General features: G+C 43.7%; 1 protein-coding gene across 3 annotated transcripts in view; it reads right to left on the reverse strand.

The window, feature by feature from the left end:
• Positions 1-27,542, reverse strand: part of MYO1E (myosin IE) — a gene marked incomplete at its 5' end in the record, with an annotated part of 204,792 nt that overhangs the window by 43,911 nt on the left and 133,339 nt on the right. For all 3 annotated transcript variants that reach the window (XM_082847629.1, XM_082847628.1, XM_082847630.1), the window contains 9 exons: positions 47-145; positions 5,345-5,451; positions 10,913-10,994; positions 13,160-13,245; positions 14,639-14,806; positions 15,819-15,905; positions 18,177-18,263; positions 18,555-18,635; positions 22,072-22,268. In XM_082847629.1, coding sequence (XP_082703755.1) covers positions 47-145; positions 5,345-5,451; positions 10,913-10,994; positions 13,160-13,245; positions 14,639-14,806; positions 15,819-15,905; positions 18,177-18,263; positions 18,555-18,635; positions 22,072-22,268 — 994 coding nt within the window. The remainder of the gene's footprint in view (positions 1-46; positions 146-5,344; positions 5,452-10,912; positions 10,995-13,159; positions 13,246-14,638; positions 14,807-15,818; positions 15,906-18,176; positions 18,264-18,554; positions 18,636-22,071; positions 22,269-27,542) is intronic.

The following is a 27,542-nucleotide window of genomic DNA, read 5'->3' on the forward strand; positions in this document are numbered from 1 at the left end:
AACTTGTTTAAAACAAAAAAAGAGTCCAGAGTCACCCGTTCATTACCTCTGCAGGAATTTCTGGAAGACGCGCCGATAGGCATAGCCAGCTCTCCTCACTCGAATGTTCTCTTTTAGGCCCAGATACTCTACTTGATGCTTTACCCTGTAAAGGAGAGAATGGAGCCAGGACATTACTGGATAATCTTTTCACTCTGTTCTCCCACCCACCGTTCCCCCCAAACTCCCAATTCCACACTGCAGGGAAGCATATTAAAAAAAGATTATAATTTATAGTGTTCAGAGTCTGAGCTGGCCCTCAGGGTGTGTAATATTAATACATGTCTGGTTAACTGAAAGCGTAGAAATCTGATTCAAGAAAATAATTTTCCTTTCTCCCATCCTCCAAATCCCAAACTCACCACCAGGCTTTTCTCTACGAAGGAAAATATACATGAGGTTGCCAGTTAGAGATACCTGCTCATTTTAAGTATTTTTCACAAATACTGGCTTCACCCCAAGCTTTGAGGCAGGGAATGCATCACCCATTGATTCCTTTCCCGTGAATCACATGGAAAACAATGTGCCTCATGTGAAAACATTGTTTCATTCATTATAACTTCCATCACTAGGAAACCTTCTTATACAAATTTTTGTCAACAAGACAACTAGTTCAACATATTCTGTTATGTTTAAAATGTCATGCTTGGGACTTCCCTGGTGGTGCAGTGGTTAAGAATCCACCTGCCAATGCAGGGGACACGGGTTCGAGCCCTGGTCCGGGAGGATCCCACATGCTGCAGAGCAACTAAGCCCGTGTGCCACAACTACTGAAGCCCTCACGCCTAGAGACCGTGCTCCGCAACAAGAGAAGCCACCACAGTGAGAGGCCCATGCACCGCAACGAAGAGTAGCTCCCGCTCCCTGCAACTAGAGAAAGCCTGTGCGCAGCAACGAAGACCCAACGCAGCCAAAAATAAACAAACAATAAATAAATGTCCTGCTTTTTGCATATTCTTGGAGTGCTGTCAACTCCTCAGTAAACATCAACCAGGCTGGAAATGCCCGCTGTTCCCCTGGGTATACCATCTCCTTCCCTCAGAAGGAGCCCTCTTTCAAGACTGTCCTCAAAAGGTCATGGCCTGAGAACTCTACTAAGGGCAGTTATTTAGAACCCAGGGCAGGCAACTTTGCCAAAGCCAAACAAAGACACATTTTCAACAGGAAAAGAAAAATAAACTACACGCCATAAACTTGTGGAATGAGTAACCCTGTCCACCAAGAACTTCAATTGACCCTGTGATCCCTGACAACGAAGCACACTGCCCTTTCATGGACCCCGACATTCCACGCTCACGGATGAAGTGAGACCATCTGTCACACAGTAAACCTGAACCGAGATGAGGGGGCAGATCCCAGGAAGCCATCCTACTAGAAATACAAATCAACACTTGACCAAGGAATACCTTAGACTTTGTAAAACCAGTTTACATGAGTGTATGTTAGGAAGTTCTTCACTGCAATTCAAATAAGGGGTGTAATTAAAAAAAAAAAAAAGGGAAAACACCCTGGGGGAAATTCTATGAAAATTTACTGAATAAAATGTAGCACTTTCTTCATTTCTCCAGCTTCTGATACTCCAGGGAATCAGTTTGGATTTTATGAGAAGGTAGCATCAGGGCTGAGGAACTTCCAACCAGTAGCTACTGCAAGATTTCCACATTAGAGTGACAATCAACAGAGCTGGACACGTGGAGCAGGGGAGAGTGTGCCAGGGAGGTTTTGCATTTGGAGGGCAAGCGAGATGTTTTCATTCACGATTCTGTTTGCTGGGAAGGGAAGCTGGAGAGAGTTTGAAGTAGGGGGAAGGGTGGGCTAAAGCACCCCTTAGCAATACCTCTGCTTCCTAGACTCTCGTAATTTATTATTATTATTTTTTATAAATTTATTTATTTATTTTTGGCTGCACTGGGTCTTCGTTGCTGCATGCGGGCTTTCTCTAGTTGCAGCGAGCACGGGCTACTCTTCATTGTGGTGCACGGGCTTCTCATTGCGGTGGCTTCTCTTGCTGTGGAGCACGGGCTCTAGGCGTGCAGGCCCAGTAGTTGTGGCGCACGGGCTTAGTTGCTCCGCGGCATGTGGGATCTTCCCGGACCAGGGCTCGAACCCGTGTCCCCTCCATTGGCAGGTGGATTCTTAACCACTGTGCCACCAGGGAAGCCCTCGTAATTTATTTCTGACGTTGCCTGTGACACCACCCTTCCACTCTGTGTGTAAAACGAAAAAGAGTCCAGAGTCACCATGCACGAGATGTGAGTGTGGCGTGTGAGGGGGGTGAGTGTAGGAGTGACGTAGAGACAGCCGGAGGCAGGATGACAGACGGGGGGAACAGATGTGGGAGAGTTCCTTCTGTCTGACTGAAGGAGTCCCACTCTGGATTGACCCTCTAATTTAAAGAGGAAGGAACTGAGGACTCAGGAGATTAAGCGTTTCACTCAAACTAGTTAGTGATAGGCCAGCATCAGGGTACAGTTCTTCCAAATCCTAGTCTAGCCCTTTGCTCTAGATCAGCTGTTCTCCAACTATGGGGCCCAGACCATCATCACCAGCATCACTTGGAGGCCCAGACACTGACTCAGGAACTCTGGGAACGGGACCCAGCGATAAGCCTTCCAGGGGATACTCTGACATTCAAGTTTGAGAACTAGTGTTGTAAGGTAAGAAGCCCCACACATCTTCCACCTGTTATCCTCTTGATATCAAAAGAGAAAGTGAGTGACACAGTTCAAAAAACAGAGGGCAATTTAAGCACATCCAGGGGAATGACCACGAAGGGGAAGTGTCGGATTCCACATCCAGCTCCTTCAGAGGGAATGGCTGGAGGAGCTGAGCGATGAGCCTGCCGAAGAGATCCCAGGGAAACATGGTGACTGCCTTGAACTAGGAGAAAAGCTGTCACACGGGAAAGTCCCAAGAATGATTCTCATGGCCGATTAGAGATGACAGTAAAACCGATTTAGAGAAGGACTGGAGAGCTTGCTAATGGCAAGAGGCATCCCAGTGTGACTGGTGACTTAGGAGTGGGCTTCTTATCAGAGCCTGAACATCATCAACGGATAATATTATAAGAGGAATCTCAGACTCCCTTAAATTGAAAAATTTGAGCAATTCAATAGACAAGATGCCTTAGAAACACACTTCTACTGATGAGACTAGTCAGAACATTGTGGAATGACCAAATGGAAGGCTGCTGCATCCCAACAGCACCTTAACATGAGAACAAATGACTCAGGCTGCACCATAAAGTGTGAAGATGCAAAGAAGGACGTGCAGACAGCAAACGCTTGAGCTTGGGCATTTTCCTTCCTGTTTGTCTTTTCCTCCCCGTAAAGGATCAAGCATTGTCTGCCTGCGGTGGATTAGAAAGGATCTTGCTGGTAGAATGGGAAGTGGACCCACCCATGTCTCTCAGAAGAGGTAATGGGCAGTTAGGAATTTTTTTTAAAAACAAATTTATTTATTTTTCTAGTCATTTAATTTTGGCTGTGTTGGGTCTTCGCTGCTGCACGCGGGCTTTCTCTAGTTGTAGTGAGCGGGGGCTACTCTTCGTTGCGGTGTGCGGGCTTCTCATTGCGGTGGCTTCTCTTGTTGCTGAGCACGGCTCTAGGCACACTGGCTTCAGTAGTTGTGGCACGTGGGCTCATTAGTTGTGTCTTGCAGGCTCTAGAGCACAGGCTCAGTAGTTGTGGTGCACGGGCTTAGTTGCTCCACAACTTCATGGACCAGGATCTTCATGGACCAGGGCTCGAACCCGTGTCACCTGCATTGGCAGGTGGATTCTTAACCACTGTGCCGCCAGGGAAGCCCACAGGAGCTAGGAATTTTAATCTTGGTCTTCCCGTTGGAGTTTAACCCTGACTGAGTCACCTGATACCGAGAAGAGTCTATCTATCTTTTTTTCCAAGAGAGAAAAGAAAAAAGATCGTAATTCCAGTATGTTCGCATCCATGTCATCTGGTGACAGTGGCAGGACTTCTCTCTCTAGTCCAAGTCACCCACAGGGTCTCTCTCCAGCCCTGCTTCCCATATTCCTATGGACAGTAGGAATTTTCCCAGCTGGATACAAAAAGTATATTCTCCAGTCATCATCTTAACATTTTCCTCCTCAACAGCCCCACTGCATCCTGCAGAGGCCACAGTGCTAAATGCCAGGTATAGGAGGAACAGGGATTGCTCAGAAGTCAGGGAGGAGAGGGCTCACTGCATGCTTACATGCTGCACAACTCCCTTTGGCTGGTTCCCTCCTAGAGACCCACGCTGCTCATCAACACTGTCCTCGGGGGAGTACAGAGCCCACAGCCCCTGTGCCCAAACGAGCAACTAAATGACAGATTGTTTTTTTTTAATAAATTTATTTTATTTATTTATTTATTTTTGGCTGCGTTGGGTCTTCACTGCTGAGCGAGGGCTTTCTCTAGCTGTGGCGAGCGGGGGCTACTCTTCGTTGCGGTGCGTGGGCTTCTCACTGCGGTGGCTTCTCTTGTTGTGGAGCATGGGCTCTAGAGCACGGACTTCAGTAGCTGTGGCACACATGCTTATTTGCTCCACGGCATGTGGGATCTTCCCGGGCCAGGGCTCGAACCCATGTCCCCTGCATTGGCAGGCGGATTCTTAACCACTGTGCCACCAGGGAAGCCCCGACAGATTGTTTTTTTTTGTTTTTTTTTTTTTTTTGCGGTACGCGGGCCTCTCACTGCTGTGGCCTCTCCCGTTGTGGAGCACAGGCTCCAGACGCGCAGGCTCAGCGGCCATGGCTCACGGGCCCAGCCGCTCCGTGGCATGTGGGATCTTCCCGGACCGGGGCACGAACCCGCGTCCCCTGCACCAGCAGGTGGACTCTCAACCACTGCGCCACCAGGGAAGCCCCCGACAGATTGTTTTTAACCAGCTCTTTGGAACTTCACTTCAACCCTGAGCTAAGCATTCCAGGCCACATCCTGCGTGTGCTGATGAGCTGAGTGCATTAAAAATGTCTACACAGAGCCTCAAACTAATTTGAAAACCATCCTGACTCTGCTGTATTAAGGTTTGCTTTCTTTTTTCCATCTGTCCCCAGACTAGCCAAGATCAACATAAATCGCTAATTCTGAACTGAAGGGCACTGCTAACGTTTCAGGAAAAAACAAGGAGGGGAAAAATATATCTACATAGGCTTCTTCCTGAAAAAGTTAAGACACAAAACACATGGGAAGGCAATTGAAACTGCTCCTGCCTCGGGCATAGGAGGGCCCAGCTTGAGCAGAAGGGAAAACGGGGTGGGACCATGCAGGTTGGCCTTGACCTCCTGTCTATGTCTTCACCATACCTGCTTTCCTCCCAGTCCTTGGGCTTCTTGGTTTCATTGGGTTTGATGCAGCGAATGTAGTGAGGTGTACATTTCATCAGGGTGCTCACAAGGTCATTGGCTTGTTTCTAGAAAGGAAGAGTAACACCATTTAGAAACATGGAACTTGCCCTAAAGCAGACCAACTTTCAAAGGAGACCTGTGTGCAAATGTACAGCTAGAAATTCATCCTCAGGACAGTTTGTTCATTAGGCTTAACTCGGGCCTACTACACTTTCTTAAAGCTCTACTCACTGTTATGGTGATTTGAACACTCTCAAGTGGGTTTGAAATTAGATTTTTGAAAACGATGAGGTATTTTTAGTATAGTTAATAAAATAAGACAAAAAACCCCACCCCCAAACCCAGTAAATCCTCCCATATAATTCTTTGTAGGAGAAACAGGGAAACATGCCAATTGTTAACAAATTTAGTTCATTTTATATTGACTGACGGCCTTTGCAAATACATTTTTCTCATAAACTCTGAGGGGAAGGGAGGTGCACAAATGTATTTGCAAGGATAGATCATCAAAATTCCCTGTACTCTTTTCAGGCAATCTAACCAATGAAGAATCACCTTATTAAAATGATGGAAATTCACAATTAAAAAGTGGGAGATACATTAAAAATCTCAGAATTCATATATCTTTTATAGGCCATTTCATTCACCTTCTTCCTCAGCATGTCCTTTTCCAAACCTGCTGACTCACAGCCCTTTCAGTGTGGCGGGAAACTTACTCTTTCACGAACTAAAACATTCAATGTAAAATCAGCTCTTACTACCTGTGCATCGGGTACCCACGATGGAACTGGGTTCAAGAAGAAAAAGCCACATAAATAAAGCTGAAATTGCTTATGAGGTATTTCAAATCATGAGTACCACAAATGTTGTCTGAAGAAACAGGAGCAGAGCCCACATCAGCATTCCCAGCACCACACAGCTGAGCATACCCTATGGATCCAATAATGGGGCACACATGCAACCTCTCATTCTAAGCAAATCAGCATGAAGAGAGAAAACCTCTGAAAGAAAATAGAGGAAAGGGATCTCCAAAGCCAGAAAACCATTACAAAGTCAGCAGAAGGGATCTGCCTGCAGTAGTCAACCCTCTCTCAATTAGGACTTTTCTGTTTTCATGGGTTTGGGGAATCTGAAACCCTTGAGAAAAACTCTTGGGTATATTCAAAGCCAAAGTTCTCTGTTTAGATGTGCAGAATATGGCATTCTTTGCAATGCTTGGAAGTCAGGGCAAAGCTGCCGAGGTTGTATGATCAAAGCAAAGCTCTACGATAAAAATGTAAATTGACTCTCATCTTCCTTGTTGATGAGAGAGAGATTGTACTTGAGGACAAATTTAATGATCTTTGCAACACGTAAGATGAAGCTGGGGAGGGACTGGTTATAATAAAGCTTTATTTTTTAAGTTCCCAAACTCTTAATTTTTATTTTTTAATTTTTACGTATAACTTAGCAGACTCTTTAGTCCTAAGCATTTAGGAGCATACCTTTTCAACTTAGCATAAGAAAACACAGGGGCAAGTTCGACTTAAGTTTATATGACACTTGGCATACTGCTTTCCATTGAGCTATTCAATAGCTCAAAATAGTAACGGCTAACAAGTACTGAATATGCTTCATGGGCTAGACACATGGATTTTCTTACTTATGCCTCAGAATTTTAAGAAGTAGCTTCTTACAATTATCATTCCCATTTATTAGATGAGAAAACGGGGCCTTAAATAAATAAAGTATTACTCAAGACGATATAACTAGTAAGCAGAAGTAAGGCTAGAACCCAAGTCTGTGAGCTACCAAGTTTTTTTCTTAACCACAATGCCATCCTCCTCCTTAAGGAAGATATGGAATAATTTAGTGTGATGACAAAAGGAATTAACTGGGTGAGTTAGGATTAGAGAGAAGCCTTTAGGTTTTGGAATAATCATTTTGAGCAAACAGGAATATATCTCAAAACTATCCTGTATTTAGCTATGGGTCAACTTTAAATGCCCCCTGAAGTGGTTGGGAAGCAGCAGGTTGGATTTACTCTGGCTCCAGACAAGAAGAGCCCATGAGTTAGAACAGAAAGCTACCAAAGGCACTTGCCCTACAAGGGCAGACAGAGGCTTGCCTACAGAGGCTTGTCTACTTGCCTACAGAAGCAGGCATTAAAATATGCAGACAGGGGCTTCCCTGGTGGCGCAGTGGTTGAGAGTCCGCCTGCCGATGCAGGGGACACGGGCTCGTGCCCCGGTCCGGGAAGATCCCGTGTGCCACGGAGCGGCTGGGCCCGTGAGCCATGGCCGCTGAGCCTGGGCGTCCGGAGCCTGTGCTCCGCAACGGGAGAGGCCACAGCAGTGAGAGGCCCGCGTACCGCAAAAAAAAAGAAAAAAAAAAAAGTGCAGACAGGACAGTGAGAAAGGCTTAGAGTGACAGCTCCCCATTCTACCCTCCACATAGATTGTTAGCAAGCCTGAATTGGGATCCTGGCTCTGCTCTCTGTGAGCTATGTTGCAAATCACTAAATTTCTTTGGGCCCCAGTTTCCCCATCTGTAAACTAAGTAGGTTGAACTAGAAGACCTCTAATTTAATCTGAAGGGTGGAAAAGATGTTAAATGTCTATGAGTCCAGTGACCTCACGGCACTCGCGTCTCTCATCATATCTGCTCCCTTAGAGGCCCAGTCTCACTTAGATACAGCCGTAGCCCCGTCCACTTTGCCAGCTCGGAGCTCCATTCCCTCCATCTTTGGCTCTAATTTCAAAACCGGTCCCTTTTAGCCACAACAATGTAGAATTCAGGAAAGCCTCAAAAATGACATGTTATTAAGGAAAGAATACTCTTATTTATAAACAAAGATAGTGGGAGTTCTCACCAAGCAAATATTCTATTAATTAAATCCTACAGAACAGTTTTAAATTTTAAGGAATTAGAATACAATAAGATTCCCAACACTAAGACTACCTTGAACATAAATTTAATTTTTCTTCCAAGGAACTCAGGATCCCTTTAAACGTTTAACCTCAGGGATATCATTAAGATGATACTTAGTGACTATATATAAAATAACCAACAAGGTCCTACTGTATAGCACAGGAAACTATACTCAATATCTTGTAATCACCTATAATGGAAAAGAACTTAAAAAAGAATACATACATATAGATGTATAACTGAATCATTTTGTTGGACACCTGAAACACATTGTAAGTCAACCATACTTCAATAAAAATTAAAAAAGAAAAAGATGATACTTAGCATCTGCAAAATATTGTAGACGTGAAAGGTGTAAGAGATTGGGCCACGGCTATGCATCTCTAAGAGGTGACTCAGGAGACATAAAACAGGGAGAATCTCATTCCTACATGGAGGCAGAGTGTCAGACGGGCAGAGGTCACACAGTTCACCAAGAGGATACCATTGGTGAGAATAGGCATAGTACGGTCTCCCTAGATGAGCTGGCTGACTTCAGGCTGACCTCCCCAGACCATAGCAATCCTGAACATTTTGAGCACACCCGGAAGGTGGCTATTTTGAGCATAATACTAGACAAGAATATGAAGGGGTCAAGTCTTCCAAGGAGGAGAAAAATGCTCCTAACACCACCCTGCTTTTTATAGGGAATAAGTTGGACTGAGAATCCAGACCACTTGAACGTGAGTCACTGCAGCCTTGAGGATCTGGGCCCCTTGGATCTGGATGTGACAGTCTTGTGACTAGATTTTCCAGCCTGGAGCTAATCCTGATCCAGGACCTAGAAGTTAAAGCTTGAGTCAGAGCTCCGTGCAGATGTCAATTATCTGGGGCCTCGTGAGAACCGCATCTCCTCCCTGCCGTCAACTCTCTGCCCCAGTGAACTCAATCCAGACACTGTCCCAGGACTACTGTAGGTCTCAAGTTCCTTGAACATGACTGTCCTTAATCCCAGAGGACTCTACCCTCCAACTCAAAACGCTACCCTCTAGCGTGCGCCTGACTTCCTGCACAAAACCTGAAGCTCCTCCGGATGGAAGCGTCTCGTGGCTGTGATGTTCCCTTTTATTTCACGCAGGGCTTATGCCCTCAGAGGCTGGGAAGACAGGCTTCCATAGGTGCAGCACTCGGAGAAGAAAACGCCCGTGAACAAAACAGGCAGCAGCAACCATGGTGTTCGCGGGGCCGGGGTTATCGGAGGGCACTGTGAGAAGGACATGTAGGATCTGGACACACAGAGCCACACAGGGGGGTGGACAGTCAGAACAAGCACATCAAGTGTCCACTGAGAATTAAGCAGAGATGAAGAAGCGTGGCAGAGAGGGAGGGGACAGATGGAGTAGTATGGAACAGGAAAGCATACACGGTTTGGGCTTATTATGTTTCAGGCAGTGTGTGCCTTAGATGGACGATGGAAATTAATCACCACAGTACCCCCCTGAGATACGTACTGAAATCTCTAAGGCAAAAGAGGCACTGAGAGTTTAGGTAACTTGCCGGCGATCACACGGTGAGGGATTTGAACACAGGTGACGAGCCCCAGCGCCCTACTCTTAATCACTCAATGATTCCATTGATTATAAAGACAGGGTGGTATTTAATTGGTATGATTCTTGAAAAAACTGTATTTAATATACACACTGCTATATATAAAATAGATAATCAACAAGGACCTACTGTATAGCACAGGGAGCTCTACACAGTACTCTGTAATAACCTACACGGGAAAAGAAACTGAAAAAGAACGGATATGTGTATATGTATAACTGAATCACTTTGCTGTACATCTGAAACTAACTCAACATTGTAAATCAACTATAATATAAAATAAAAATTAAAAAAATATAATAAAAATATAAAATAAGAAACTGTTTTTAACTGATATAATTAAATAAGAAAACGTTTAGTGACTGTTTTTCAAAAAATGACATGATGGAGTGTGTTTGACAGAACCTCTAAATTCAGAGAGTAATCAGGGACAACCGATTTCACCACACAGCGCCTCCGATAATTCAATGCACTCTCCATGAGAGGCTCTCAAGAAACACTAAGAATTCCTCTGACTTTGAGACACTGTGAAGCCGAGATGCCTGTAATTCACAGAAAGGAGGGCCCACAAGACCCAGTGCAGAAGGTGCATAAATTCCCCATATAAGACCCAGTAGAATTTCAGGTTCGTAAAGTTCCGTAATTGGCAAGTTCTGGCGTCTGGTCTGGAAAAGCATCATCAAAATCCAAAATGTGGCTCTTGATCATAAAATCTCTCTGACAGTTTAATGTGAATTCTCCTAGATTCAGTATAAAGCCACTTCCTCTTAGAAAGTAACTGATTATCATCTGCTGACCATTAAGCTATGAGGTACTTAATATCCATTTGGGGTTTCAGTTCAGCCAAGTCAAATTCACCTGCATCCTGTAACCCTTTCTCAAGCAGCAATGTTACTTCTGGCCATCTTCTGTAACGAATCTGTTACATCTCCCTGACCGCATCCTGGCCCAGGGGTGTAGTTCCTGACGCCTAGAAAACCCTACCTCTTAATAGGCATCCATAAATTTCCCTATTAAAATAGAACAAACCTTTATTTTGCTTCCAGCAGTAGTTGGGCGTCCTTTCTTGTCAGCCTGCAGATTTTCCGGAAATAAAGACTTTATAAAAGGTCTGGAAAAGGAGAAAGAGAATGGATTAGCAATCAGTAAGTACCTTGGGGGCTGGAAAGCCTGCATCCATAGAGAATGGAGAGAGTCGTCCAGAAGCACAGAACCTTGGATACAGAATGGCCATCTGACTCAAGCCATCAAGTTGTGACCCGGGAGAAAAAAAGCAGTGGACACAAGAAACGTAGACAGAGAATTCTAAGACAGAAGCATCCTGGAGTCTAGACCTGAAAAATAAAATTTTAAACTCTGCCTTTCAGATTTCCCCACCCACTAGAACTGAGATACACCTTGGCAACAGGACACAACAGAGGGGGGTCAGTGTGGGTTTTCTGAGATAAGTAAGATAGACCAGAATGCAGGGATTTGTATGAATTGTCCAGATCCAATGCAGATTCTGCTTTGCTCCAAAGCAGGGTTTCTCAGTCTTGGTGCTACTGATATTTGGGATTGGATAATTCTGTGCTGGGGCCTGGGGCTGCTTTACACACTCTAGGATGTTTCACAGCATCAGTGGCCTCTGCCTACAAGATGTCAATAGGGCACTGTATCAACCCTCCCTTCCCTCAAGCAAAAAACCTAGACAAAACGTGTTTTGAGTATGAGCAATTTTAAGTGCAGCTAATCCACTAATGCTTTGCCTGCTGAATATGCAACTTCATTAGTAGTTGTAACTGAGCTACATCTGTCGACAGGCCTGCCTCAAAAGGCACAGGGCAGGGACAATGTCTTAGTCACCTTAGTGTCCCTGGTGTCTGGAACAGAGCCTAGTACACAGTAGGTGCTCAATAAATATTTGCGGATTGAATGAATGAATGAATGATGTGATCCATGTAAATTAGGAATCTGCCACTCAAAGGAAATTCCCCCTAAAAGACTTATTGGGCATCACGGATTTTCTAGGAAGTCTCCACAGCATTCTACTTTCATAACCTCACCAGACACAATTTTGGATTTTTTACAGCACATGTGTTTACCAAACAACAGACCATGTCTACATGACAGGAGTTTTACATGGAAGTATCAGTAGCTCTTGAATTTTGCAGTAATTTTAATAATTAAAAAAACCTCTGAAAGCATGCCTGCACCTGATTTTCATAAACTCCAAAAGCCAGGACTTGTGGCTTACCTGACTTTTTAAGAGCAAATAGATTTTACGTTTTGAGAGAAGAATCTCCGAAGTGAGGGGTGTGAGTGCCACGAAAGTGCAGGCCTGGGGAGATGAGGGCCAGGGAGGAGTGGAGGCTGGAGGGAGGGGAAGAGGGTTAAACGGAGCAGAACTTCGAACCACGGACCAAAAAGGAAACTCAAGTTTTGCCTTCATTGAAGTCAGGCCTTTTCTAGAAAATTATCAGGCTCGCAGCTGTTGATCAAAGAAGTTAACCCTTGATATTATGATAGCTGAAGTAACAGAGACTAAAATGGCAACTATTACTTGGAGACAGATCTAAAACTTGAAAAATCTGGAAGACTGTGCAATATTGTACTTGCCAGGCATGGACAGGCCTGATCATGTAAATGACATCTCACATCACTACCCAGGACCACGGGGGACCTTTGCACGGAAGAGGCAAGGAAAGGACATGGCAAAGCTGGCCCTGGGAGCTCCAGCAGCTTGCAAGGCGGATGCCCCCCCTGCTCTATGCTTTTAGCTTAGTCAGGGTCTTGGGGGTTAAAATGGATCTCTGAGTGCCCCTCCCTGAGTTCTTGAGCCATTTCCCAAGGGCTTCAGCAATTCAGGTTAACTTCGGTTTAGCTAAGCTATTAGCATTTTCAAAAACAGAGGGAGAATTCTTGGGATGATGTCCTGAGGGCAAAGTGTCACAGAGCCAGACTGTCTCACTCTTAGATAGTCAGGCACAGCCATCCCAACCCAACTCCAGAATGGGCACTTCTCCCTGATAAAACCATTGAAAATGATGTAACTGGGGGCCCTGAAGGGCATGCAGATAGCACTTAGCATGTGGGGTGGGAAGTATCAGGGGTACAAGGGAGAGACTAAGACCGGGGGGAAAAAAGCTGTTTTGAGAAGCTGAATTGTCTAATGATAACCCAGACCCAACAGCACAAGGAAACATAACGCCGACCATTCGAATGTCACACGTTTGTTCTAATATTGAAAATCTGGTCAAACCTCTATCCTGTGTCGGATAAGGCAAACACACTTACAGCTCACTGCTCTGCATAAGCTCGATCAGATCCATAAACAGCACATCACGGTTCCGCTCACAAAAGCCGTCCATGTCATAGGATACCTGGCCAAGAATGGAAAGATATCGAATTTTACCCTTTAAGTATTTCATTGAGCAAAACATCCAAGCTGGCATGGCTGTCCTCCAGAGAGTGTGTGTATTTCCAGATATAACAATTGGGCTTTCATCCCGATCTGTCACATTAAGGCTGTGCATGTTTTAACTTGTTAGATGACTTCAGCTGGCGATGGCCTGGAGATGCTGATGGATGGTCTCTGGCTGCTTACACGATCCAAACGATACATGACCAGGACCCCAGCTCTCATGATTACATAGCCCTTCTTCGATGGATCTATAGGGGTATGTAAATAATACACTTAATTCTTCCTCTAAAGTTTAGGTAAGATGGAGTAAGATAAAACTCTCTATGCTCACAAACGCACCGCAGTGGGCCATGTCATCTGAGGCTTTTCGATTTCTCCTACAAATGGTGTCAGAGTTAGATCAGTTTAGTTGAAGTCTCATACTCAAGGACCCTCCTTAGTTAATAAGAGACTTATTGGGATGAAGGGTGAGACCAGTGAATTTCCACAGTACTAGGAAGTCCCAAATATCATGACATCAATTTACTTATCTGTGTATCACCAGTACCCACACAAAGCTTGGTACCCAGTAGCACCCAGTAATCACGCATTTTATGAGAACCCCAAAGTGAGCCTCTGGTCCTTATGTATACTCCCAGGGAGGATGGGCAAGTAAAAAATGCAAGCTTGTGATTGCATAAGAGGTGAGAAAAAATCTCATTCCTTCAGCAGTTAATATATAGGTTGGGGCTTCCCTGGTGGTGCAGTGGTTAAGAGTCTGCCTGCTAATGCAGGGGACACGGGTTCGAGCCCTGGTCTGGGAGAATCCCGCAGGCCGCGGAGCAACTAAGCCCGTGAGTCATAACTACTGAGCCTGCGCTCCGCAACAAGACAGGCCGCAATAGTGAGAGGCCCGCGCACCGCGATGAAGAGTGGCCCCCGCTTGCCACAACTAGAGAAAGTCCTCGCACAGAAACGAAGACCCAACACAGCAAAAATAAATAAATTAATAAACTCCTACCCCCAACATCTTTAAAAAAAAAAAAAAATATATATATATATATATATATATACGTATATATATAGGTTGATTCATGCTTATGTTATATTAAGGGTGATTCATGCTAAAAAATACACAGTGGTGTATACACACTATCTTCTGTTTGTCTCTCCAAATATTTCATGGGTCCCATGTTGTTGAATGAATGAATGATGGATGAATAAAACACAGTGAGGCACATAAAACTCTATGGACATTGCTTTCAGTTGCCTCGTGAGAAAATAGATTACAGACCCAAAGGCTTACTGATACAGATAGACATTGAAAAGGATAGCTTCCCCTTTCCTGCTGAAGCCCTGCTCCCTGGCCATACCTTCCCAGCGTAATGGTGAATAATGAAGCCTTGGTTCCAGCTGTTGAAGTGCTCATGGTTCCCAATCTGCATCTGAAGTTTCTGGAGCAGCGTCTGATCCGCTCCCTCACCCACCGCGTGCATCGTGGCACATACATCATCCAGGATGCTCATGATCCCAGGGGGGTTCTGATGGGACCAAGAGAGCAAAGTCCCAACTCAGTGACTGTTTTAAAACATATACTGTTTATCAGGTCTTTCCTTAAGCAAGGAAACCGCTCCCTAGATTTAAGATACCATCTTGAAAGTCAATCTTTCCCTTTGAGGGAGAATGCTATTAATACTCCCAAATGGGAGTCACCACTTAGATCTAACGATGGGGGAAAGTCCATTTTCAAAAAAAAAAAAGAGAATAGTTTAACTCCCTGAAGTTTTATTCAAAGCCATAAACAGAAAGATCATTATCTGCTCACTCCTATTTGTACTAGGTTGATTTTTTAAACCCGAAAGATAAAAACATTTCCCTTGGACCCTAATTCATTTCTTAATGTTTGCTTTCAGCCTGTTACCCATATAGACATGGTTAATACAGCTACACACTGGACACATTCTATCATGTATTACTTTTTCTGCATAGCACTAGTTTATAAATAATCCTGCTGTTTTACACAGTCTTTATACTTATTGTTTTGATGGCTATATTTCCCTACTCTTCTATGCTATCGTTTATTTAAGGACTGAGTTCTCTATGGATGTTTTCACTGTTTCCGGTTGGGACTTTTATAAAAAAAACAGAACACAACAGTACTGTACAGATCTCTCTCTATACCCTTTTATTTCCTTTTGAATCATTTCTAGGGCTAAAGTCCTAGAAGCTGTACAAATGGTCTAGGAGGCAGGGCCAAGTTTATATCTCTTCATATGCTATGCCATCAACATAAGTCATAACTGTCTTCTCTTAAGATTCAGTAACAACCTCCGTTCGTAAATTGGCAATGTACTCATACACATGTGTATATTAACTACAAGAGTAAAACTCTATTTTCACACATATACCCACAAGCAAAATAAATGTAATCGCTACAACTCTCTGCAAATCAGAGCCGTCACTTTGCTTATTCTAATACAATGACAGAGAGAACAAAAACTCACTTAGTGTAAACCTGTGAGCCGTGAAGAGACACACCAGACCGATACTTACAACTTTGTTCTCGATGAGGTCACACACGATTTTGTTATTGAAGTAATCGATGGGTGTCCACCTGATGCCTTCTTGAACATATTCTTCCTGTAGAACAGAAAGTGGGAATTCACAGTATTACCCAGTGGAGACCAGCTGGAGCTCTGCACATGACGGATACCACAGGCACAGGAATCACGAGGAAAGAAAAACCTGAATGCCCTTCAATTAAAAACTTGCAATCTTAATTTTTTCTAAGAGGAAGAGGAAAGGAGCATTTCATTGCTTGGTCATTTTTATGTTTGGTTGGAACCATATGGAATTGATCCCATACAATTGTTTTTGACTTTAAAATGGCTTAACCTGTAGGTCCAGTTACAGAACCATCTTTTTGAACTCAACATGGAACAGAAGTACAGATTAGCATCTAGGTATGTAAAGGGAAGGCCCCTCATTCAGGTCAGCTGCTCGTTACACTGGACGAACACCATCACACTCTCCTGGTTCTCCTCCTTCCTCAGCAGTCTGGCTTTGTTAGCTTCCTTTGCTGGCTCGCTCTTTTTATCCAGATCCGTACACTGATGGAGACTTTCAGGGCTCAATCTCCCAGCCTTGTTTCCTCCACTCTCGTTCTCTAGGTAATTCCAGTCAACTTCCTGGCTTAAAATAACACCTATAGCCTAATGACACCTGAATTCATTTCTCTAGTCTAGACTTCCCCACTGAGTTCCAGATTCATATATTGATGTATTTCATATACTGGAATTTCCACCCAGAGGTATAACAGGCCTCTCAAACCTACCAGGTTCTGGCCCTCCATCCCTCCACTGTCTCCAACCAACTGCTCTCATCTTACCCTTCAGTAAACAGTCTCCCCATTGGCCCTGTTATTCAAGCTACAGAGGAAGGAATCATCCCTGACTCCTTTTCCCTTTGGTAATTATACTGAGCAACTCAGGCTGACTCACTCTCCAAAACATGCCAGCTCTGACCACGTCACCACAGCACCACCTCTACTGCTGCCATCACTGTCTACTCACCCCCTTTCTTGCCCAGTCTCAGGCAGGAGGCTCCTAACCGGTTTTGAAACTTCCACTCCTGTTTGCCCTCCCCTGCCCCACCCTACCTGTAGGTTTACAGAGCCAGAGCCACCTGGTCAAAAGCAAACACAAATCAGCTCGCGTCACTCTCTAGTCAAAATTCTCCAATGGCTTCCCATCGTACTGACTCTAAAATCTGCCACCCCCTACACAGTTCCTCTGTGATCTAGCCTCCGCCTTCTTCTCCCATCTCAGTCCCTACCACGTCCTCCCTTAGGGTTTTGCTCTAGCTACACTGATGGACTGGAAGAATCCCAGGGCAGAGGTTTCTGTGAAAACCATTGGTTACTGGGGTTCCTAAGCAGAGGCACGAACACGTCCATGAACAAACATTCCTCAAACAGCCCTTGATGTGTGTAATGGGTTGAATGTGTCCCCCAAGATTTTGTGTCCACCTAGAACCTCAAAATGTGAGGAAATAGGATGTCTGTAGGTATAATTAGCTAGGAATCTCGTAAATAAAATTATCGTGGATTTAGGGTGATCCCTAAATCCAATGACTGGCGCCTTTATAAGAGAAAAGAATGAGATTTGGATGCAGACAGAAGGTCATGTGAAGACACAGGCAGAGATTGAAGTTATGCTGCCACAAGACAAGGAATGCCAGGAGCCACAAGCTAGAAAAGGCAAGGAAGGATTTTCTCCTAGAGCCCTTGGAACGAGTGTTACCCTAGTGACAGTCTGATTTTGAATTCTGGCCTCCTGACCTGGGAGAGAAAAAAATTTTATTGTTTTAAGCAATCCAGTTTGTGGTACCTTATTAGAGCGACCCAAGAAATCGACAAACAGTAGGTACCAGGATGAAAGGGAACCTGCCCTGGACTTTCAGAAGGTAGTATAAGCAAGACAAGTTACCTCAAGTCCAAATTTAAATACCAGCTTTGTTAAAGACACATTTATTTTTATGTTAGGTTGGGAGCAGAGCAAATCTGAGAAAACCAAGTTTTCCTTTGGAACACAGTATATGCCACAGACAGCTGGGGTTGGAATAGGCTTCCATTTCTACTTGGTCAATGAGTCAGAGAGTAGTAAAAACAGCCAGTCCTAAGTCCAACTTCACAGCATCATTTACTTAAAGAAGAAAGAAAAGGTAGCAGATGGTGTTTATACTTCAGACTAAAATGTCACAGTGGCATATGGTATTTCTGCCTGACTCTATTAAGTACATTTCCTAATACAAGACTAAAATCTGAATCTATTACCAAAAGAGAGAAATCTATACCCTTTAAAACAAACCAAATTAGAAATAGAACAAGATGAAGGAAGGGGGACTGCTCACCTGTTCTGCCTTTAATGTGAGTTCAATAAAAATCTGCTGTAATTTTTCATTCACAAAATTGATACAAAACTGTTCAAAGCCATTTTTCTGGGGAAAAAAAAAAAGGAAAATGTTACTTTCATGTAATTGTTTCTGCAAAATCATTTTAAAGTCATTTGTTGAGTGATTTAGTGAAAAGGCTTAACAGAAATGTTGGCGGCATCAGTAGAGAGCAGCGTAGTTTATATTTAGGAGAAACTAATTTGGTAATAGTACATGAAGAACTCAGAGGCAAAAATGAGCCATGACGGTTTTTCTTCCATGGCCTAGAATTATTTCTTTCAAGCCAGGTAAAAAGTATCTCCCTTCGTAGTCTCCAACTACTCAAACGGGTCTTACCTGAAATATTTCAAAGCCATAGATGTCCAGGACACCAATGTTGTATTCCTCGTGGTCCTTCTCCATCGCTTTGTTGATGGACTAGAAGAAAGTAAGCAGCATGGTAAGTAATTCCTTTTACATTCATATTAGAAATGGGCATGCATGGGGGGAAGGGAAGCAGCTACTCCCGGTTACTAGAAATAGAGGACGACAGAAAGACAGGTGAATTGCCCCTTAAAAAAGGTCTCAGTGCAATGTCAAGTACTTTGGGAAACCACCAGAATCTAATAAAAACTAGTCTGGTAGGGAAAAAAAAGTTTGCTTAATGATGAAAACCACTCATTTCTGGCAGAGCTAGTTTGTCTCAAGAAGTCTTAAGATTTGGAAGAAAATATCATCTTGGGTGATTGAAGTCAACCCTGTTTCACAAAAAGAACCAATATTGAAAGATTTGTAAATATTATTTCCATTGACCCCATTCGGTACAGGCATACTTCAGAGATACTGCAGGTTTGCCTCCAGACCACTGCAATAAAGCAAATGTCACAAAAAAGTGAGTCACAGCATATCTCTGGGTTTCCCAGTGCATATAAAAGTTATGTTTACACTATACTGCAGTCTATTAAGTGTGCAATAGCATTACATCTAAAAAAAAGTACATACTTTCATCAAAAAGTACTTTATTGCTAAAAAATGCTATCTTCCGAGCCTTTAGCAAGTCACAGTAGTAACATCAAAGATCACAGAACACCATCACAAATATAATAATGAAAAAGTTTGAAATATCGCAAGAGTTACCAAAACGTGACACAGAGACACGAAATGTTGTAGGAAAAATGGTACCGGCAGACTTGTTCAACAGAGTTGCCACAAACCTTCAATTTGTAAAAAAACACAGTATCTGCAAAGCGCAATAAAATGAGGGATGCCCTGTAGTCAATTAATGATCACCTAACATAATACGGCAGGAATGTCAAGAAGACAGTCTCTATTCTCAGAGGCAACTATGGATAGTAATACCATAAATTAGTAGTAAAGGGAAGGTAATAAAAGCAGCTTACACATATTCAACAATCACCTGTGCCAGGCTTCGCTAAGGGCTTCTCAAGTGTTGTTTCATTTAATTCTCACTACCATTCTCTTAACAACAGTGATAACATCATAAAGCATAAGATCACACTGGACAAGAGGAAGGGTCTGGAATTAAATTTAAGTAGTATGAGGACTATATCTGTGTTCTTGACCACTGTGAGGAGAGACGTGTAATCAATGGAACAGACAATGATAGGAGGATAGGTGGAGGTGAGAGGGGGTTGGTGAGGACTGCAGGGGAGGGAGGAATGTAGGAGGAAAATTCCTGGGGGTGGTGAACAACCGGATGAATTTTTAAGTACCAGAGGTGTTTTCCAGGTGAAGAAAAGGACACTCATCTTTTATGAGTCAATGGGTAATGATACACAGCACTTAGCCCAGTGCCTGGCAAACAGTCAGGGCTTAGTAAATGTCAGCTCCAATTAGTATCGCTTATCTACCTCATTATTCCACACAAAAAAATCAAGGGAAGACAGAAAGGAAATAAGGTGGGAAGGCCAGCACCGGAAGGTGCACTGAACAGAGACAAGAGCTGTGGGTTCTAATCCCAGTTCGGCACTACCCTCTTGCTGAATGGCCTTGGGCGAAACCACCAACACTCAGGGCTAAGATTCCCTTCTCAGTAAAAATGAGGGGCCTGGACAAGGTAAAAGAATGACTAATGTTTCGTTATGACCCTGACCTTCCGAAGCAATCTTACCCTTAAAATAACCACAAGTAGTACACAGAATAATTACCCTATCCTGCCCCGACTTACTCAACCCTAAACACACCAACCATACTTTAAGCCTTATAGATGTTGCTGCCTGGACTCAAACACAGACTTTTTGGATCTAATGGCCAGGCTGCTGTCCCTTGACTAGGGTCCCCCTGGGGTCCTTTCTGGCTTGAATATATAAAAGGCAGAGGAATGAAATAGCTGGAGCACTGCCGAATTACCTGGGCTCAATTCCTAGGTTTATCACTTAATAGTGGTGTGCCCTTGGGGAAGTTCCTTAACCTCTCTGTGCCTGTTAGCTTATCCGTAAGACAGAGAGAATAATACCTAAGTCACAGGGGTGTTGTAAAAATTAAGTTATTTTTTTCTAAACTACTTAGAACAGGATCTGCTACATACTAAGTGCTATAAGAGTGCTTGCTATTATTATTCTACCATTTAGAAGCTACAGTGATTAACAGACTGCCACTGGCAGTTCCACACTGCTGAGAGACTAATTTTCACAATCTATAAGGGGTACACATATATAAATATGTATTTATATGAATATGTATAGATAATATCTATACGGTCATGCCATCATTTAAAAAATATATGGCAGTTTAAAACATATATCCAAAAAGTCTCTGATACTCTTCCCCCCCAAAAGTGGAACCTAATTCCCCTCTCCTTAACTGTGGACTGTACTTAGTGACTTGCTTCTAATGAACAGAAGATGGCACAGTGGCAATATCTGAGGACATTAAAAGCTTCGTGGCTCCTTCCTTGCTCTCTCTTAGACTATTCACTCTGGGGGAAACCAACTGTCATGTCGGGAGGATACTCAAGCAGCCCAGAAAAGAGGCTCACGTAGCAAGGAACTGAGGCATCTTGCCCACAGCCATATGAGTGCACCATCTTGCAACCAGGTTCTCCACCCTTAGTCAAGCCTTGTAGTTTTTTCTTTTTTTGGCTGCATTGGGTCTTCGTTGCTGTGCATGGGCTTTCTCTAGTTGCGGCGAGCAGAAGCTACTCTTCACCGCGGTGTGCGGGCTTCTCATTGTGGTGGCTTCTCTTCTCTAGAGCACGGGCTCTAGGCAAGTGGGCTTCAGTAGTGGCTTGCGGGCTCTAGAGCGCAGGCTCAGTAGTTGTGGCGCATGGGCTTAGTGGCTCCGTGGCATATGGGATCTTCCCGGACCAGGAATCAAACCCGTGTCCCCTGCATCGGCAGGTGGACTCTCAACCACTGCGCCACCAGGGAAGTCCAGGCCTTGTAGTTCTAATCAGCATCTTGACTGCACTCTCATCCTTGAATCAGAACCACCAAACTAAGTCACTCCCAAATACCTGATCCACAGAAACTATGAAAGAATACACGCTTACTGTTTTAAGCCCCTAAGTTTGGGGTTAATTTGTAACACAGCAGTAGATGACAAGTACGACATTCTAAACCTTTAGACTCAAGGATTCATGACCATGGGTCTCCTCTTTTTCTGGTCTGTAGTCCTGGCTTCACTAAATATTTTGTCCACAAGAGGCTGTTACCATATTAGAGTCTTGCTGGACAATGCTAGAAGTAAAAGTGGAAAAGTAAAAAATGATCCCAGGGTGAGGATAAAAAGTGGAGGAGCAAAGTAACGGTTATAAGGAATGAGACGAAACACGGAAACAAAGCTCTGAGAAGTTTCACTCTTTACGTGATGCTAAAATACGCAGCGTCAACAATGCCGAGCTGTGTTTACTTACATCTACCAAGAAATCAAAGACCCTGGAGTGCAGGGCCTTGGCGAGCGCGTCCCTGGTGTAACACGCCTGCTCCACGTTGAGGGTCACGTGGATTGACTCCGACTTGCCTCCCCACTTGCTGTCCATCTGCCGGCTCGTTAGCTTTTCTTTCAGCCGGTCCTGGTTGATCCCCAGGAGATAGGCAGGAAAAGCCAAAACTATACAAAACAAGATAAAACATGACTGTCTTTCAGAATCTTAACAAGTCATCTCACAAATACATGGAGACACGTGTGTGTGTGCACATACAGAAGACATCGTTGTTGGCCCCCAAGAACTTTCACTTAATGAACACTGCTTATCAGCATTCCCACACACATCCATCCACTTTGTTTTTCCCAATTGTTCTATTACATGAGTCAATTCCTATGATGACTGAGACTTCCAATAATACAAATCAGGATCCAAGAAGGGTGGCAAACCAATCCCCCCTATTGAGATCACTGCCACATGCCTAAAATGGACATCTTTCCAAGCTTGCAGCAAGACAGCCCGGAAGGAACTAAATCAAGAAACATTTCCTTGGCTCCGTATAATTGTTTTGCTTCCTTTTTGGTGCAGTGTTTTCATAGCATCATCATTCCCAAACAGCTTGAAGCACCTGACACCATCAAGCTCAGAAAGAGAGCAAATCACATGGTTATTGAGTGCTCACCATGTGCAGGGTTACTAAAGAGAGAGGACAGGATATAAAGTATTTAAGAAATCTTAAAGACAATCTAGATGAGGCAAAGGTAGTTTAGCAAATAAAGAAGCCTACAGAAAGCTGAGTATGTGGCACAGACAGACAATAAAGTCCTGGAGGAATGTAGAACAGGAAGATATTACTGTTTGCCGGGGTGGTCAAGGAAGATGTGGGATTTGGGGGGTGGCGGCTCAAAGGATGAACAGGACTTGTACAGATGCAGAGGAAGAAAGAAGAGGGAGACAGGGGAGTGGAATGTGCAAAGGCAAGGAGGCAAGAATGTGGGAGACACAGCTGAGGTGTGTAGCACTAGCTGGGGATGAAAGTCAAGGGAGGTGATTAAAAGATTAGGATGGGGCTTCCCTGGTGGCGCAATGGTTAAGAGTCCGTCTGCCGATGCAGGGAACACGGGTTTGTGTCCCGGTCCGGGAGGATCCCACATGCCGCGGAGCGGCTGGGCCCGTGAGCCATGGCCGCTAAGCCTGCACGTCCGGAGCCTGTGCTCCGCAACGGGAGAGGCCACAACAGTGAGAGGCCCGTGTACCGCAAAAAAAAAAAAAAAAAAAAAAAAAGATTACGATGAATTCCAGTGGTGGAGGGCCTGAATGGTAGGGGATATCTGGGTAGGAGTCAAAGGAGGCCTGGATGACTTCTAGAGAGGAGTGTTACCTGATTTCCCTGGGGTGGTGTACAGAGTGATGGAGGGGATCGGTGGTATTCGTATCTCAGAACACCCATCCAATCCTAAGGACATGTAGTTGGCATAGTTTGCGGTCAGTTCGAATTGAAAAGGTGAGGTTCTCATGGGTCAGCAAATTGTTTCAGGTCAAGAAACTCACCAAGAGGGGGGCTAGTGATATAAACAGATTTTTCTTGACTTTTGGTCAAAATACTCTAATGTGAATAAATGACAAGAATGACATTCCTGCACATGAAAGAATGCTCAGATTTTTTTTCCAGTATGAATGGAAGATGTTCATGGACACAAATCAAAATTTTGAACCTGGATATGAGTTTTCTTTTTCTGCATAAAGCTGTACCAAAATTCTCTGATAAAGGGATTTTATTTATGAAAGACCTTATGATAATGCTCAAAAATCATAAGGCTCCCAATAAAGGATAATCTGTTTGAATTTCACAGACGGTGTTTGAATGTAACAGGCTGACATTTCTCAGTATATACCTTCCAATGAGATTAAGTCAGTGAATGCATTCTGAAAAAGTGTAATGCCAGAACAAGGTATTTATTAACTATAGGACTCTTCCACAGAAACGCTATGACAAGTAGAGGGCTTCCTTTTTCCAAGGGCCTGTGAACAAAATTAAATGCACTCATTTGCCAATGGCCATTTTTTTCAGTTTAGTTTTACTGTTGACACATATGTTTAGGAATCTGGATGTGTCCTCTAACGAAAGAAAATCACCTTGCACAGAACGAGGACAGAAGACGCCCATAAATCACACTGGACATACGCAGCTCTGCAGCGAAACTCAAGAGACATTGATCAAAGTGTCTGACATCGAGGAGGCCTTCATTAAGGGGAAACTATAATGTTGGTTATTATCACTCTCACCAGGCAGATAGCATGTAGATTAAATATGGGCTTCTCCCAAGCCCCCAATCATGCTAAAGTAGGCATATGGTTAAAACGGTTGGTAGAAAAGTTTATGCTGTTACCTTTATGACCACAGCTAAAGAAATAAAGCAATACAGACTAAGTTCTTGGGTCCTTGAGACAAAACAGACAGGGCTAACAAGGAAACATGATATTCCTTCCATGCCTCATACCTCTTCTGTAGAAAAGACGACGGCACAAGTGAAGGATCACAGGCACTTGAAAAACAAGGCATGGAGTTTGGCCAAGAATCAAGCCACAGGCTTAGGGAAACAGCTAAGAAGTCTAGAGAGGAAATCTAGTACCTGCTTTCCGAAAAATCCATGCCATGTCTTTCAGGTACTAGCTTTTATGTCCTCTTGTCTTCTTCAGTGACTGCCCTGGTGCTGAAATTATAGGGCTACTCATATTGACTTCCTTCGGGCTGTGAATTTCCACAAGGGTGTGTGCTAGGGTGGCTGGATAGGAGCGGCAGTATGGAAGGTCGGAGGCTGGGGGAGTGGCGTCAGGAGGAGGGCAAGGAGAAGGCACTGATTATTTAAAAATGCTGATGTAACTCTGGTAGAGTTAAAGAGTTAAGCAGAACATAAAAGAACCTGCTAGAAAGTAATGTTTTAGCACCTTTTGATAATGAGGATAGATTTCTATTACTGCACTCAAGTGTAAAGCAAAGTTGGATTTAATTTTTCCATTTAAGTATAGGGACGTATAGGGAAGATAGAGAAACCGAAAAGATGTAGCAAAGCAAAAGTCCCTGTTACAAATATAAAAGAAACGGCAAGGGGCTTCCCTGGTGGCGCAGTGGTTGAGAGTCCGCCTGCCGATGCAGAGGACACGGGTTCGTGCCCCGGTCCGGGAAGATCCTACATGCCACAGAGCAGCTGCGCCCGGAGCCTGTGCTCCGCAACAGGAGAGGCCACAACAGTGAGAGGCCCGCGCACCGCAAAGAAAAAAAAAAAAAAGAAACAGCAAGGTAAATGTGGTGTATCAGTCTTGGGTGTTGAGGTTCTGTGCTTTCTAACCCGTTAATAACGGGTCAATTTATTTATAGCACTGTCAATTTATTCCCGTGGTTATTTAAGTAGTATTTTTATTTCCTTCAACCAAGTTCTTAGGTTAATTTGTATTTAATATCTTGCTTCAGTAGGCCAGCTGTGATGGGAGTCTTAGCAATTTTTTCTACCATACAAGAGCTAAGGAAAGTCTGCTTTCTTCCTTTATAAAAACATAGGCTAGCCCTTCCCTCTATAAATCTATTCCATATATAAACTCGAATATGAGAAAGATGACACAAACCAGGTTATTCATTTTAAGTAGTTAGAAGCGCAAAAGATGTGAAACCATCTTTATGTCAATCAACAGATGATTGGTTCAATACATTGCAGTATAGCCCGGCAACAGAATGCTAATGCAGCTATAAGAAGGATGACGCTTCTTAATGAATTGATACAGAATAAGCTCCAAGATATAATTTGAAGTGAAAAAGCAACTGTAGAACGTGTTATACGCTCCCATTAACATACAAGAGTGGGGAAAAAAGAACAGACGTGAGTAGTTTCTCAGGAACTCAATACTCCCTTGAAAGGAGTACAAGAGATTGGAAACAGTGTTTCTCTCGGGGGAGGGAACTAAGTCGACTAGCAAAGGGGTAGATGTGATAACTCTGATCGTGTACCCCCTGAACCGTGTTAAGGTATTACCCACTGAAAGAAAACAAAATGATTGGGAGGAGGACACTTTTCTTTGTTAGACCTCTTTGGCTTCAAGCATAGTCTTTGCTGATCTCCATCCCTGCACCACTTCCAATCAGGGGATTTCACAGTCAGTTGCCAATCCTGGGCTTTACCCAGCTGGCTGAGGAGGCTACTTCCTCTGGACACTCATGTGCAACGAACCACTTCTCAGCTCCAGCACCCAGGGAAATGCTTGCTGTGTCACAGTCATGACATTTTTCTCCAGCCTACAGAGGCAGTAAAGGATGGCACTAACCAAGAAGGCAAGAGAATTCCAGTCTACGTCCACAGAAAACTACCAAGAAATTGGAGAGATCAATGTTGAAAGGCAAGCGTTCATCACCCTCCTGGACACATACGTGCATTTGTTAAATGGGAGGGATAAAGTACATGAAGTCCAGAAACACAGTTATTATTATTATTAGGTTGTGTTTCTAGACCCTATGGACACCCTGTGTATTTATTGTTTTCCACCCCACTCCCTTCCCTGGTAAACATAATTCACGTTTCTCTTTATCAGACAGACATCAAAAGTTGGCAGAACTTCCCTCTTTTTTCACCAAAGAAAACAAAAATATAAAAAAGAACCTTATTTGGAATGGAAAGAGCCTTACTGCACTGTCAGCAATGAGTAGGATACTATTTATTACTAGGCATCTAAATTTACCATCTTTGAAGAATGCTGAGAAAGGAAGAAACGTCTCCCTGGGTGGTTAAAGGATGTGTGGGTTCTGAGAGCAGCCTGGAAAGCCAACTGATGCCTACGAGGCTAAAGTCACATGCCACGGCGGCTGTGGCACAGCGGAGCACACAGAACTAGTAACGTGCCTCTTTTGCACCTCATTTCTTCTCAAAGAGGAAAAGTGATCATTCAGGTCTTCAGGCTCTGACTGCTACGGAGAGGACATTAAAGGCCGTCACCAGCAATACCAACACATCAGTCGGGGTCCATTTTTTTTTTTTCCTGTTTTCAGAAGCCCGGTCTAATGCAACCCATGGGGCAACTTATACACATGCGTTTTTCTTATTTATATATAGCCTGTGATGATCTTTAGAACGTTTAGGTGAATAGCAACCCTAAAGATCAGCTACAGAAAAGATTTATAGTAGGAGACAAATCTTACTAATCTTCATTAAAGTATCACTTTATTTTTAAACCTATATGTGAAGTTCTGCCAGATTTCCCCAAAGTTAATCATAAACTGAAACAATCTCATTAATGGTCCATAGTGTGAGTGTACAGAAGAGGCACAGACTCCCATGAGGCCGTTAAGCTCTGCCACAGCAGGACACCTAAGGGTTCTCAGCCTCTCTCACCAAAAAACCCAGAGCAAAGGAAAGTGGTGTGTAACTTCTGATCGGAACTAAACAACTGCGTCCCTTCATTTGGCAACTGGG

Source organism: Leucopleurus acutus, assembly GCF_964270905.1.
Source record: "Leucopleurus acutus genome assembly, chromosome: 1".
NCBI lineage: Eukaryota > Metazoa > Chordata > Mammalia > Artiodactyla > Delphinidae > Leucopleurus > Leucopleurus acutus.